General features: G+C 43.0%; 1 protein-coding gene across 1 annotated transcript in view; it reads right to left on the bottom strand.

The window, feature by feature from the left end:
• Window positions 1–204: 204 nt before the first annotated feature.
• Window positions 205–13838, bottom strand: part of NECAB3 (N-terminal EF-hand calcium binding protein 3) — a 157461-nt gene continuing 143827 nt past the window's right edge. Inside the window, exons 12-13 of the mRNA XM_082271842.1 lie at window positions 1441–1532; window positions 205–504 (exon numbers count right to left, since the gene is read on the bottom strand). Coding sequence (XP_082127968.1) covers window positions 479–504; window positions 1441–1532 — 118 coding nt within the window. The 3' untranslated portion in view covers window positions 205–478. The remainder of the gene's footprint in view (window positions 505–1440; window positions 1533–13838) is intronic.

Below are 13838 nucleotides of genomic sequence, written 5' to 3'. Positions count from 1 at the left end.
CTGCAAGAGAGTGAAGATATAACTCACCACCCGTTGGGACGGGTAAGTATAAAGGTTCTTCCACATGGTGATTCTACTTTTTATTTTCTCCCAGAGTCAATAGAGATGCTTTACTGAAACAATGGTGCTATCAGGCATTTCTGCCAATAGTTCTGACTGGTAGCATCATCAGGAAATGCCACGTGGAAAATAAGGTCACACTCACACAGAGCAACTGTATTTTTATTGTACAATGACTCAGGAATCTAAATATTTGCACTTTCAAAGTAGCTTGAAATACATTCTTTGTGGGAAAGTTATCGAGAAAAAGATGATAACCAAATCACGAATGACAGCAGAGCAAAGAAAAAGGGTTAAAACTCAAACAACGATATGAAGACTAGGTTGCTAGGATGCGTTAATTGCTTTTGTACCCCAAAGGTAACTGATGTATAGTCCAAAGAACACGGATCTTATCCCCATGGAACGTTGTAGTCACTTAGGACTCAAAAAACCACCAGGAAGCTGCAAATACAAAAAGAGAGAGGCTGTCATTGCTTTGGATTCTAAGAAATGTAAATAAATTCTGGGACAAACTGCTAAATGTACAGCTGAAATACATGTTATATGGATAGATTCGAAAAGTTGTATCCGAATCTCAGCGATTCTGTAGGCATCATAATGCCTGACACACCTGAGAGGCATTTTCCATAGAACTGCTTTGGTGAATTTTTTACAAGGTTGGTTATCGGGTCTTTCCTCAACCCTCCCCAATTGCTCAGGGTTGGAGTATGTTAAAGCACCTGTGCATAGCCAACTTGTACACAAATGCTAGAGCCAATTAACCTACCAGCATGTCTTTGGAATGTGGGTGCAAATTCAAAGAAAAACAGGGAGAACATTCAAATTCCATGGAAAAAGTATCCTAGCCAAGATTCAAACCAAGGGCTCCAGTGCTGAAAGCATTAGTGCTAACTACTAAGCCACTGTGCTGCCCATATAATTAAATGGAACCTGTTTAACCTGTTTATAGCTTTGTCCAGGTATACTTGAGATTTACACAGCTCACCCAGGCAGGCAGCAAAGCCAGGATGATGACCTCACCCTACTGCATTTGAGTAATTTAGCCTGGTCGACATCCTGCCCCCATCCAATGATCAAGTCTGCTGCCCTTACTGCAATCAGGTCACTCTGACATTTGTCCCTTATTCAGGCTACAAAGATAATTTCTTCCCCATACTATTGCACATTATCACCCAAGCCCTGAAAAAGTTCCTAGAGCCCAGTTACCCCAAAAACACGTCAGCTGTATCTGACATTTCTGTTGAAATAAATAACTCAAACGAACCTTCAAGTGAGAAGACCATTTTTTACTAGGCTCTCCTAACCCAAAGAGAGAAGTATACATTTATAATGCATGATTGCAAATACCCATCTGTATAGACCTCTGCGGATGTTCACCTGGGAATAGCATGGTCTTGATCTCCTCTGGGCCCTCCAGACAATCAATGGATGCTCTCTGAAAGGCCTTGCTTTGTACACACTGAAGATGACTAACAAAAAGAAAAAGAGACAATGTACAATAAACAACCATGTGGTTTATGAAACTCTGATATCTGATCAATAAGCTTTATGTTTTTCCTATAGGTCCTGATTGAAAAATGTAAATAGTATGGTAAGTAAGTTTATATATACTATATTGTCAAAAATATTGGGACGCCTGCCCTTACACGCACATAAACTTCAATGGCATCTGAGTCTTAGTCTTTAGGGTTCAGTATTGAGTTGGCCCACCCTTTTGCAGCTATAACAGCTTCAACTCTTCTGGAAAGGCTGTTGACAAGGTTTAGGAGTGTGTCCAGAAATCTTTTTTTTTTTTTTCTTTTAAAACATATAACTACTACTAACACCTCCTATTATAGAACACAAAACAAAAAAAAAAAAAAAAAAGGGGGGGGGGGGAGAAACCACACACCTTCCATATACAGGCGGTCCCTGGGTTACAAACATCCAACTTACAAACGACTCCTACTTACAAACGGAGGGAGACAACACGAAGTGAGCAGAAATCTACCCCTAGGAAGGGAAATTCATTCCTGTAAGAGTTCTCATGGGAAAAAGGTGTCTCAACTGAAGCTTTATCACCAATCCTTGTCTCCACAACAACCCAAAATTATCAAAAGCCAGTTGTCATAGTGACAGAAAGTGAGGTGAAATCTTCTGAAGAGGGGTACAGACAGCAAAACGAATGGTACAGGGGTATTAACCCTTCCTTATGCTATCCAAAAAACTTAAAAATTATTATTTTGGCTGGAGCTACACTTAAAAAAATGTATCTGTTCCGACTTACAAACAAATTCGACTTAAGAACAAACCTACAGTCCCTATCTTGTTTGTAACCTGGGGACCGCCTGTACCTCGCTCTGTCATTCTCTTATAAAATCATTTCAAGGGTTGATGAATTATAAGCAGATTCCTGTTCCCTCTCAACCATCAGGATAATGTATCGGAAGAATATTAACTTGTGTTTAGAATCCTACCCGGACAAATGTGAGTCCCTGCAGAGGAGTAAATTTGTTCGTATCAAAAACTCAATCTTAACAGGGGGAATGAATTCAGTCTGTGGACTCCAGATCATCTGTTGTACACTCCGAAACTGTACACAAGTGCCAGACCTTCTCAAATGTCCTAGGGAAACCCCAGGACGAATAAGTAGCTTTTTATAGGGGTACAACCTTATTGATTAAACATTACAGAAGGGCAGATCAGGGGCTGTGTGTGATTTCCACTTGAGCACTATCGCCTTCCTGGCATAAAATAATAAGAGACCCAAAAGAGTATGCATCGCCCTACTAACAGCCAGAGAGTCAGCTAACCACAGGAGGCAAATACCAACTTTTACAGGGACCTGTATAGTAGTAAGGGTAGATATAAACTGGGTCACTTCCCGCCAGTAGATACGAATCTCACTCCCAAAGATATGGGCAAATCCAGCAGGATCATTAGAGCATCTCCAACAGCAAGAAGAGGAATTAGGGTATATACAATGTAGTCGTTGTGATGTAAAATAAATTATGTGCACTATTTTAAACTGGATCAGCCAGTCTTTAGTCAATATTAGTGCTTAAAATGGCCTGTCCCAGAGATCTTCCCAGTCTTCATTGTCCAAGTCCTGCTCCTCCGACAAGAGGGAAATAGTAACTTGTAGATCACAGAAAGTGTTTTTTTGAGAGTGTCATCCGGAAGGAAAACCTTTCAAATCATCCTGCTCCAATATAAACAAAGAGGACCCAAATTGCAATGCATTGGCGTGCCGGAGTTGCAGGAATCTAAAGAAGAATGCATTTGGCAGTATAAATGTAACTTTCAACCTATCAAATGCAAATAGTGCACTCCCATCACAAATGTCTGAAAGGTATCTGATTTATTTAGCAGCCCAAAGACCGGGGTTTGGTAATGAATGAAATTCTGGTAGCATGGGATTGAACCAAAGCGGAGTTGATGGGGACCTTTTACCCCTCGCTATATTGGGTTTAGTAATGACAGCATGTCAGGCCTTATTAACTGCCCTCACAGCGGCTGTAAAGTGTGGGTGAGAGACTTTCAGACCCCTGTAAAGAAGATTACGGATGGTCCCTGATGCCTAATGGTAAAAAGCCCAAGAGGCACTCAGCGCCCCTAGTAGAATGCACCTTCACAGGGAAAAGAGGAAACTGACCCTTCAATGAATAAGCCTGAACACCCGTCTGCCTGATCCATCTGGATATGATTGCAGCAGACGCAGCCAATCCTTTACGAGGTCCCTCGGTAAGAAAAAAAAGAGCATCTGATTTTCTGAAAGACTCAGTAGCGCCAGGTAAACCCCGATTGCCCAAACCACATCCAAAGAATGCAAGGCAATTTCCTTGGGATGCTTGGGCTTGGGACAGAGTGAAGGCAGCACAATGTCTTCATTCAAATGAAAATCAGAAACTACCTTATGAAGTCAAGACTGATTAGGTCGGAGTACCACCTTATCTTTGTGGACCACCAAATAAGGTGAGTGGCAGGACAACGCCGCCAATTCAGACACTCTGCAGGCAGAAGTGATAGCCTCCGAAAAAGAAACCTTCTGAGACAAAGAAAGCAGAGAAATCTCCCTCAAATGGAGGCTTCTGAAAAACAAATAATACCAAATTCAGATCCCATGGAGGAAGTGGAGATCGTCGCAGGGGAGCCATATGGCGCACTCCCTGAATAAAAGTGTGAATAAAGGCATGCGTAGCTAGCGGGCGTTGTAAATAAATAGCCAAAGCCGACACTTGGCCTTTGATAGTACCCAAAACCAACCGCTGTTCAACCCCTTTTTGCAGAAAGGCCAAGACCCTAGCTACTGAGAACAACCAAGGGTGCACCTTCAGTGATTTACACCATGAAATGTACGATTTCCAGGTACAATAATAGATCTTCCTGGAATTCAACTTCTTGGCCTTCAATAGTGTAGGAATCACAGAGTCAGGAAGACCACTATTTCTCAACACCTAGCTTTCAGCCATGTCGTTAAAGCCAGCGACTGTAAAGCAGGAAAGAATATTGGCCCTTGAGACAGCAGATCCTCCCTGAGAGGAAGTCTCCAAGGAGCATCGGCAACCAACCTTACAAGGTCTGCGTACCAAGAATGGCGAGGCCAGTCTGGTGCCAACAGAAAGACCGGAATCCCTTCCACCTCTATCCTGCGTAGAAGCCTCGGCAGGAGTTTCAGCGGAGGGAAGGCATAAATCAGCCGATCCCGACCCCAAGGAGTGACCAGTGTGTCTGTGGCGTCAGCCAAAGGATCTCGAGACCTGGCTTCAAACCTCTGAACCTTCCTGTTGAGACAAGAAGCAAACAGATCGACCTTGGGTGTCCAAAACCGGACACACAGGAGAGAAACACCTCCGGGTGTAGGGACTATTCCCCTTGATCCAACACCTGACGACTAAGGTAATCTGCTTACCAGTTCTCCACACCTGGAATGTGTACAGCAGAGAGGGCTGGAAAAAACTTTTCTGCCTAAGCCAGAATCTTGGGCACCTCCCTGGCCGCTAAGATAATCTTGATGTCTCCCTGATGATTGATGTAAGCAACAGACGTGGCGTTGTCTGATTGAATCCGAACTGGACAATCTTGCAGACGAGTCGACCATTGTCTCAGACAAAGCTGTATTGCTCTGAGCTCCAAAACATTGATCGTTAGTTTTGACTCTTCTACTGTCCAGGTTCCCTGGGCACAGAGCTTTCCCAGCACCCCGCCCCAGCCCGACAGGCTGACGTCCGTGATCACCACCGTCCAAAACAACAGCAGAAAGGACTTGCCCTGGATTAATGCTGGCGACTGAAGCCACCACAACAGACCAGACGTTGTGTTGTGGCTCAACCGAATCAAATTGTCCAAGGACTTCGGATCCTTGTTCCATTTGACAAGAATCTCCCTTTGTAAAGGTCTCATGTGAAACTGAGCAAATGGAACCACCTCGAAGGTTGATACCATCAGACCCAAGGCCCACATGCAAATCCGCAGAGAGGACAGATTGTTTGCCAACAGCGACCGGATCGCCCCCTGCAACTTCTGCAGCTTGTCCAGGGGAAGAAAGACCCTCACCAAGGCAGAATCCAGAGTCAGGCCCAGATAATCCAGTCTCAATGAAGGTATCAGGGCAGATTTCTTAAAATTGATATTCCACCTGAACTTTTGCAGGGTTCTGACAGTGATTGACAGATCGCCCAACAGGGCTGAATGAGAGTACGCTCTCAATAGGAGATCCTCCAGATCCCCCAGCACCACAATCCCCTGTTGGTGCAGCAATGCCAACACCGCAGCCAGTATCTTGGTAAAAGCCCTGGGAGTGGAGGCGAGACCAAAGGGTAACGCCACAAATTGATAATGCTCCTCTGCTATGGCAAAGCGAAGAAACGGCTGATGCCCAGCATAGATAGGGATGTGTAGATATGCGTCCTTGATATCTATGGAGGCCAAGAAGTCTCCCTGGTGTAGGGACGCCACTACCGTGTGGATGGATTACATTCAAAACCGGTTCAGAGCCTTGAGCTCCAGGATTGGACGCACATTGCCCTCTTTTCTGGGCACAATAAGCAGGTTTGAATAAAACCCTTAAAATCGTTCCTGAGAGGGAACTGGCACAATTACCCTTTGTGCAAGCAGATCTTGTACCACCTCTCATAGACCATAGACCCTTAACCGGTCTGGAGACAGATGCAGATTGGACAGGAAAAACTTGTCCGATGGTCGAGACCAGAATTCGATCTTGTACCCTGATCGGATCCGTTCGTGAATCCATTTGTCCTGAATCAGGGAAGTCCATGGTTCCGGAAAGAAGTGAAGACATCCACCCACCCCAGAAGCGGGTGAGGGCGCCCCTTCATGCAAACGAGGATTTGTCTGCAGAAGCGGACTGGCCGGTCTTTGATTTACCTGGTTTACCTGACCATGGCTTCTTGGATCCCCAGAAGGCCTGAACGGCTTTCCTTTTTCTTGTGACCACGTACGAAAAAGCCGCATATGAGCAGTGAAGGAAGGCCCCCGCCTATGACGTGGCGCCTTGCCCTTAGAGGATTGAGGGAAAAGTCTACTCTTCCCACCCGTAAGCCCTTTGATAAGTTCATCCAAACAACCTATCTCTCATAAAGGGAAGGTCAGTCAAGGCCTTCTTAGAAGCCTGGTCTGCCGACCAGCTTTTTAACCACATCATGCGTCTAATGGCAATCCCCACTGCAAACACCCTGGCCACTAAGGGGGCCACATCCAAGGACGCATCACACAAGAACACAAGGGTTTGATCTATCTGGTTTAAGGAGCTCAATCAGTGCCACCAGACACCAAAACATTCACAAAGATTGGTTTTAGTATGGAACCCGCCAACATGTGTAGATGGAGGGAAAGAGACTCCACCCGTCTATCCAGGGATCTGTAAAAGCCGCGGATTCCTCCACCGGAAACCACAGTAGACCTATTCAATCTGGAAACTGGGTGATCCACCTTTGGTGGCACAGTCCATCGAGTGGAAACCGTCTCCGCAAAAATTATAATGGCGTTTAAAGCACTTGGGCACTACTAGCATGTGCTTGATGCACCACCATTGTTCATTTACAATATTGTCAAAAAGCTTCAGACAAGGAAACGCCTTGCCTGACTTCAGTGCTTTGCGGGAGCCAAAAGACACCAGCATGTCGTTGTAAATTCATCTGCCATTTTTAACGTTTCCCGCATGGAAACTATGAGCGCTTCCACCAATGCGCGTTCCCGCATGGCGGCTGAAGAGGACAGGTCCTTGCAAATGGTACAGGAATCGGATCGCATGGGTGTGAACTCCCATGCAAACTGTTTCCAGTGCAGACCAAAAAAAGGGTCCTGCACCATTTTGGTGCAAATGCGATGCAAATTCAGCCATACAATCTGTATATACAGTCATTGCATGTGATCTGCGAATCACATGCGATGTCTAACAGCGCACCAGCCTCAAGAAAAGTGCTCAGGTGTGAACGGGGCCTAACACTGTGGAGCATAATCGGTTTTGGATCCAGTGCCTCCTATGTACATCTCCTGATATTTTAAATGCTGTACAGTATCTCACAGAAGTGAGTACACCCCTCACAATTTTGTAAATATTTTATTATACAATATCTTTTCATGTGACAACACTGAAGAAATTACACTTTGCTACAATGTAAAGTAGGGAGTGTACAGCTTGTATAACAGTGTACATTTGCTGTCCCCTCAAAATAACTCAATACACAGCCATTAATGTCTAAACCGCTGGCAACAAAAGTGAGTACACCCCTGAGTGACAAAGTCCACATTGGGCCCAATTTGCCATTTTCCATCCCTGGTGTCATGTGACTCGTTAGTGTTACAAGGTCTCAGGTGTGAATGGGGAGCAGGTGTGTTAAATTTGGTGTTATCGCTCTCACTCTCTCATACTGGTCACTGGAAGTTCAACATGGCACCTCATGGCAAAGAATTCTCTGAGGATCTGAAAAAAAGAATTGTTGCTCTACATAAAGATGGCCTAGACTATAAGAAGAATGCCAAGACTCTGAAACTGAACTGCAGCACAGTGGCCAAAGCCATACAGCGGTCTAACAAGACAGGTTCCACTCAGAACAGGCCTCGCCATAGTCGACCAAAGGAGTTGAGTGCACGTGGTCAGCGTCATATCAAGAGGTTGTCTTTGGGAAATAGATGTATGAGTGCTGCCAGCATTGCTGCAGAGGTTGAAGGGGTGGGGGTCAGTCTGTCAGTGATCAGACCATACACCGCACACTGCATCAAATTGGTCTGCATGGCTGTCGTCCCAGAAGGAAGCCTCTTCCAAAGATGGTGCACCAGAAAGCCCGCAAACAGTTTGCTGAAGAGAAGCAGACTAAGGACATGGATTACTGGAACCGTGTCCTGTGGTCTCATGAGACCAAGACAAACTTATATGGCTCAGATGGTGTCAAGCATGTGTGGTGGCAACCAGGTGAGGAGTACAAAGACAACTGTGTCTTGCCTACAGTCAGGCATGGTGGTGGGAGTGTCATGGTCTGGGGCTGCATGAGTGCTGCCGACACTGACGAGCTACAGTTCATTGAGGGAACCATGAATGCCAACATGAACTGTGACATACTGAAGCAGAGCAAAATCCCCTCCCTTTGGAGACTAGGCTGTAGGGAAGTATTCCAACATAAAGACCCCAAACACACCTCCAAGACGACCACTGCCTTGCTAAAGAAGCTGAGAGTAAAGGTGATTGACTGGCCAAGCATGTCTCTAGACCTAAACCCTATTGAGCATCTGTGGGGCATCCTCAAACGGAAGGTGCAAAGTCTCTAACATCCACCAGCTCTGTGATGTCACCATGGAGGAGTGGAAGAGGACTCCAGTGGCAACCTGTGAAGCTCTGGTGAACTCCATGCCTAAGAGGGTTAAGGCAGTGCTGGAAAATAATGGTGGCCACACAAAATATTGACACTTTGGGCCCAACTTGGACATTTCCACTGGTGGGTGTACTCACTTTTGTTGCCAGCAGTTTAGACATTAATGGCTGTGTGTTGAGTTATTTTGAGGGGACAGCAAATTTACACTGTTATACAAGCTGTACACTCACTACTTTACATTGTAGCAAAGTTTCATTTCTTCAGTGTTGTCACATAAAAAAGATAGAATAAAATATTTACAAATTTGTGAGGGGTGTACTCACTTTTGTGAGATACTGTATGTGCTTAATGCTGGCCATACACTATACGAAAAATCGGCTGAAATTCAGCCATTTGGACAGTTCACTCGTTTTTCGCCCAGTTAATGGGCACAAATCAGTAATCAATTGTGATGTTTTTGAGCCAGTTTGGAAATTTTCTGCCGAACAAACGATAAGTTTAAAGGTTAATGTGTTTCTCGTCCAAACAGTTTGCACTAGATGTATGTGAAAAAAAAAACAAACAAAAAATTGATTAATTTATGTCCATTGAACGCTTTATCAGTCATTACATGATGGCACAATCATTTGCTCTCACGGCCGAGTGTAATTTTTTCAAAAATGAGTTTGAACAATTTTTCGTATAGTAATTGGTCAGCAAAAGGCCCCTTTCACACTTGTGCGACTTGTCCTTCGACTTGGGACTGCAAAGTTACATGACAAGTTGTACCCCATGATCGCCAATGAGTGCTATTCATATCTGTGCTACTTCAAGTCACAGCAACTTTAAAGTAGTCCCTGCACTTACTTTGGTCTGACTTTGATGCAACTTGAGGCCCATAGACCTTAAAGGATGAGTCCAGTCAAAAACTAACTCATGCTAAACCTGCTCTTTGCCAAATTCGAAGACTATTCTATCTAACCCTGTAAAGCAAAAATTTACTGTACTTACCTTTGGTACACCCGATCCGTTGCGGTCCCACCCTGAGCTGTCAGCGTTGACTTCAGCATGGAGGCGGGTGCACAAGAGGCACTCGACAACGGAAGCCCCTTAGTAAGTCTATGGGCATAGACGTGCGCAGGGCGTGTGCCAGGTGTGCCAAGGCACACCCTAATCACTAGGTGCAGTGCTGATTCCCTCTACTTCACGGGCTTCCCCTGCGTTGGCCCCCCACCCCACTGTGCTGCTGACTTCCCTTCTCTCCTCTATCCCCAGCTGCTGCAGTTGATGTTTCAGGATGGAGATGGAGAGGGGACCTTCCTTTTCTAAACAAACACAGTGAACCCGCTCACCCACTGTGTTCAATAATACTGTGTGTGTGTCTGTGTGTATATGTATATTACTGTGTGTGTGTGTGTGTGTCTGTGTGTGTATAGTACTGTGTGTGTGTGTCTGTGTGTGTGTATAGTACTGTGTGTGTGTGTGTGTGTGTGTATAGTACTGTGTGTGTGTGTCTGTGTGTGTGTGTATAGTACTGTGTGTGTGTGTCTGTGTGTGTGTATAGTACTGTGTGTGTGTGTGTGTGTGTGTGTGTGTGTGTGTGTGTGTATAGTACTGTGTGTGTGTGTGTGTGTGTCTGTGTATATGTATATTACTGTGTCTGTGTGTCTGTGTATATGTATATTACTGTGTGTGTGTGTGTGTGTGTGTGTGTGTATATGTATACTACTGTGTGTGTGTGTGGTTTGTGTGTGTATGTATATTACTGTGTGTGTGTGTGTGTGTGTGTATTACTGTGTGTGTGTGTGTGTATGTGTGTGTGTGTGTGTGTGTGTGTGTGTCTATGTATATGTATATTACACCTTTGGGATGAATTAGACTGTGAGCCAGCCCTTCTCGTCCAACATCAGTGCCTGAACAAATGCGCTTCTGGAAGAATGGTCAAACATTCCCATAGACACACTCCTAAACCTTGTGGACAGCCTTCCCAGAAGAGTTAAAGTTGTTATAACTGCAAAGGGTGGCCAACTCAATATTGAACCCTACAGACTAAGACTGGGATGCCAATAAAGTTCATGTGCGTGTAAAGACAGGTGTCCCAATACTTTTGACAATATAGTGTATATGTGAATTTGTTCTATTTAATTATATTCTTTTAACTAAGGGCACTTGTTATTCTCACTTTTCAGCACTAGGTGGCAGCATACACAGTCCTGTCTATTCCTTCTCCCTGCACCCCATCCCTATGTAATTTTTTGCACACTTGTTGAAATTCGCCTAATTTACTTAAAAATTACTTAAACCCCCAAAAGATTATATTTTCTGAATGTAAATAACCTGTAGAATAAAAATACGTTGGTTGCAAATTTTTATGTCGCACAATATTTATGTAACTGTGTTTCAGACCTTTATATTGTCAGTAACAAATACACTAACAATAAAGTATAACTCAAGGCAAAACTTTTTTTTCCAGTTTTGGATAAACTGCAAAGGGATTAGAACCCCTGTCAGTTTTTATAACCGTCTGCGCCCCCGTTAGGAAGTATCACCTTATTTGTCCTGTTTACCATTATCATTGAAAGTGAAAGTAAAAGAAAAATCTCAGATTTTGGGTTGTCCCCAGAAAAGTAAAAGAGGGGAAATATTCCAATGAGTACACTAGTTCTGATGTCCAGGGGGTTTCCAAAGAATTCCTTTAATTTGCAGGGATTTTCTATCACTTTCTGTTTGGCTATGGGACTGGAAGTGAAGAAAAATCTCTGCACTGGGACACAGATGGTGAAGAAAAATCTGACAGAGGTTATAACCCTCCCTTGCTCTATTGAAAATGAAAAAAAAAAAACGTTTTTCCTATAGTTCTACTTTAACCACTTCTGGCCTGGAAGGTTTACCCCCTTAATGACCAGACCATTGCGCAGTCATGCAACGCTGTACTCAAACAAAATTGATGTCCTTTCTTTCCCCACAAATAGAGATTTCTTTTGGTGGTATTTGATCACCTCTGCGGTATTTATTTTTTGTGATATAAACGAAAAAAGACCGAAAATATTTACTACTTTTTCTTATAAAAAATATCCAATAAACTCAACTTTTGTCATACATTTAGGCCAAATAGTGTTTAGCTTCATGTCGTTGATAAAAAAAAATCTCAATAAGCGTATATTTATTGGTTTGCGCAAAGTTATAGCGTCTACAAACTATAGTGTATATAATGGAATTCACACAGCTTTTACTTTCTCATTTCTTGAAGTGCTAAAATGGCAGGGCAGTACACCCCCTCCCAAAAAAAAAAAAAAAAAAATTACCCCTTTTTTGAAAGTAGACACATTTTGGGAAAATGATCATTTCTTTATTTATTTATTTTTTTTACACAAAGTTGTCACTTAAATGATATATTGCGTAAACATGCCATAGGTATATGTGACAAATACACTATATATTGCCTAATTGTTTGGGAAAATATAAAAGATAATCTTATCTTATCTATGAGTACATAGATACCAAACATGACATGCTTTAAAATTGCGCATGCCCATGCAGTGGAAACCAACTACGTACATTTTTAAAAGCCTTTACAGGTTACCACTTTAGATTTACAGAGGAGGTCTACTGCAAAAATTACTGCCCTTGATCTGACATTCGCGGCGATACCTCACATGCATGCTGCAATTGCTGTTTACATATGACACCACACCGATGCTTGTGTTCGCCTTTGTGCGCAAACACGGGGGAACAGGAGTACTTGAATTTTTTTATTATTATTTATTTTCCTTTTTTATTTTATTTTGACACCTTTTTTCATTTTTTTTTATAATTTTTTATTGTTATCACACGGAATTTAAATATCTCCTATGATAGCCAAAGTAGTGACAGGTACTCTTTTTTAAAAAAAAAAGTTGGAATCTATTAGACTCTAGATCACCCCTCTGCCCTTTAAAGCATCTGACCACACCATGATTGGTGTGATCAGATGCTTTCCCAACTTCCCAATAGCGCTGTTTATATCTGGTGAAACCGAAGTCATGAAATGCTCATAGCTTCTGGTATCTTAGGCCATAGAGATGATTGGAGCCAGTCTGGTCTCCAATCAGCTCTATGGTCATCTGACGGAACCATCGTCTGCCATCTCAGGTTACCCGGTGGGACAGGAGAGCCTGAGAAAACCATGGAAGGCACCGGGAGGGGGGTGTCGTCCCCTTCCACTGCTTGTAAAAGCAGTCTAGCCGCTAATTATCTTCTAGGATTACTTTTACATGAAAGCTGGCCACTGGCTGTAAAAAATGATACCTAAATCTGCAGGCATCATCCTGGTATGACCACTCAAAGTCCAGTGCCGTACCAGTACATTGCTTGTCCTTGTTCGGCATATATCGTAAGGTTCTTTTTTTTTTTCAGCCAGCCTGTGGGCTAAATGAAAAAAAAGAACATAGCAGATTCCTCCATTCGCATCGATCATTGTGGATGAAGAAATCTCTGCCAAGAAAAGTGTTAAAAAATATATAGTGAAGCATTAGGGAGATCTGCCCTCTGTGCCCACCCCATTCCCTATGCTTCGCCATATTTTTTTAACTGCGGTAGTGAAATCACCTCCTACAGCGCTGCAATCATTGATTTACGTATATGCAGAGAGCAAACGCTGTTGCTGTCAGAATAAACAAATCAGGGCTGCAGCTGATGGGCATACCTGCAAAGCAAACAATGGTTAACAATAAAACATAGTAACAATAAAACATTACAATATAATAGTATACATTGCAGTAAAACAGTATAATGGTGGTATCTGCAAAGCAAATGGTTGACAATGAAAAACAGTAACAATAAAACATTACAGTATAACAGTATATTTTAAAGTACAGTAAAAGAGTAAGAACAGAAAATGAACTAAATAAAATGACAACAATTTTTGGCTTTGTTATTTTTTTTATTTTCTTTGTAACTTTTTTTACACTTTTTTTGTATGTGTAAAAAAACTTCAAACATTCCAGG

This window comes from Pelophylax lessonae (assembly GCF_965119305.1).
Source record: "Pelophylax lessonae genome assembly, chromosome: 11".
Classification (NCBI taxonomy): Eukaryota; Metazoa; Chordata; class Amphibia; order Anura; family Ranidae; genus Pelophylax; species Pelophylax lessonae.
Note: the sequence above shows the minus strand (reverse complement) of the source record. Positions and strands in the feature narration are given on the sequence as shown.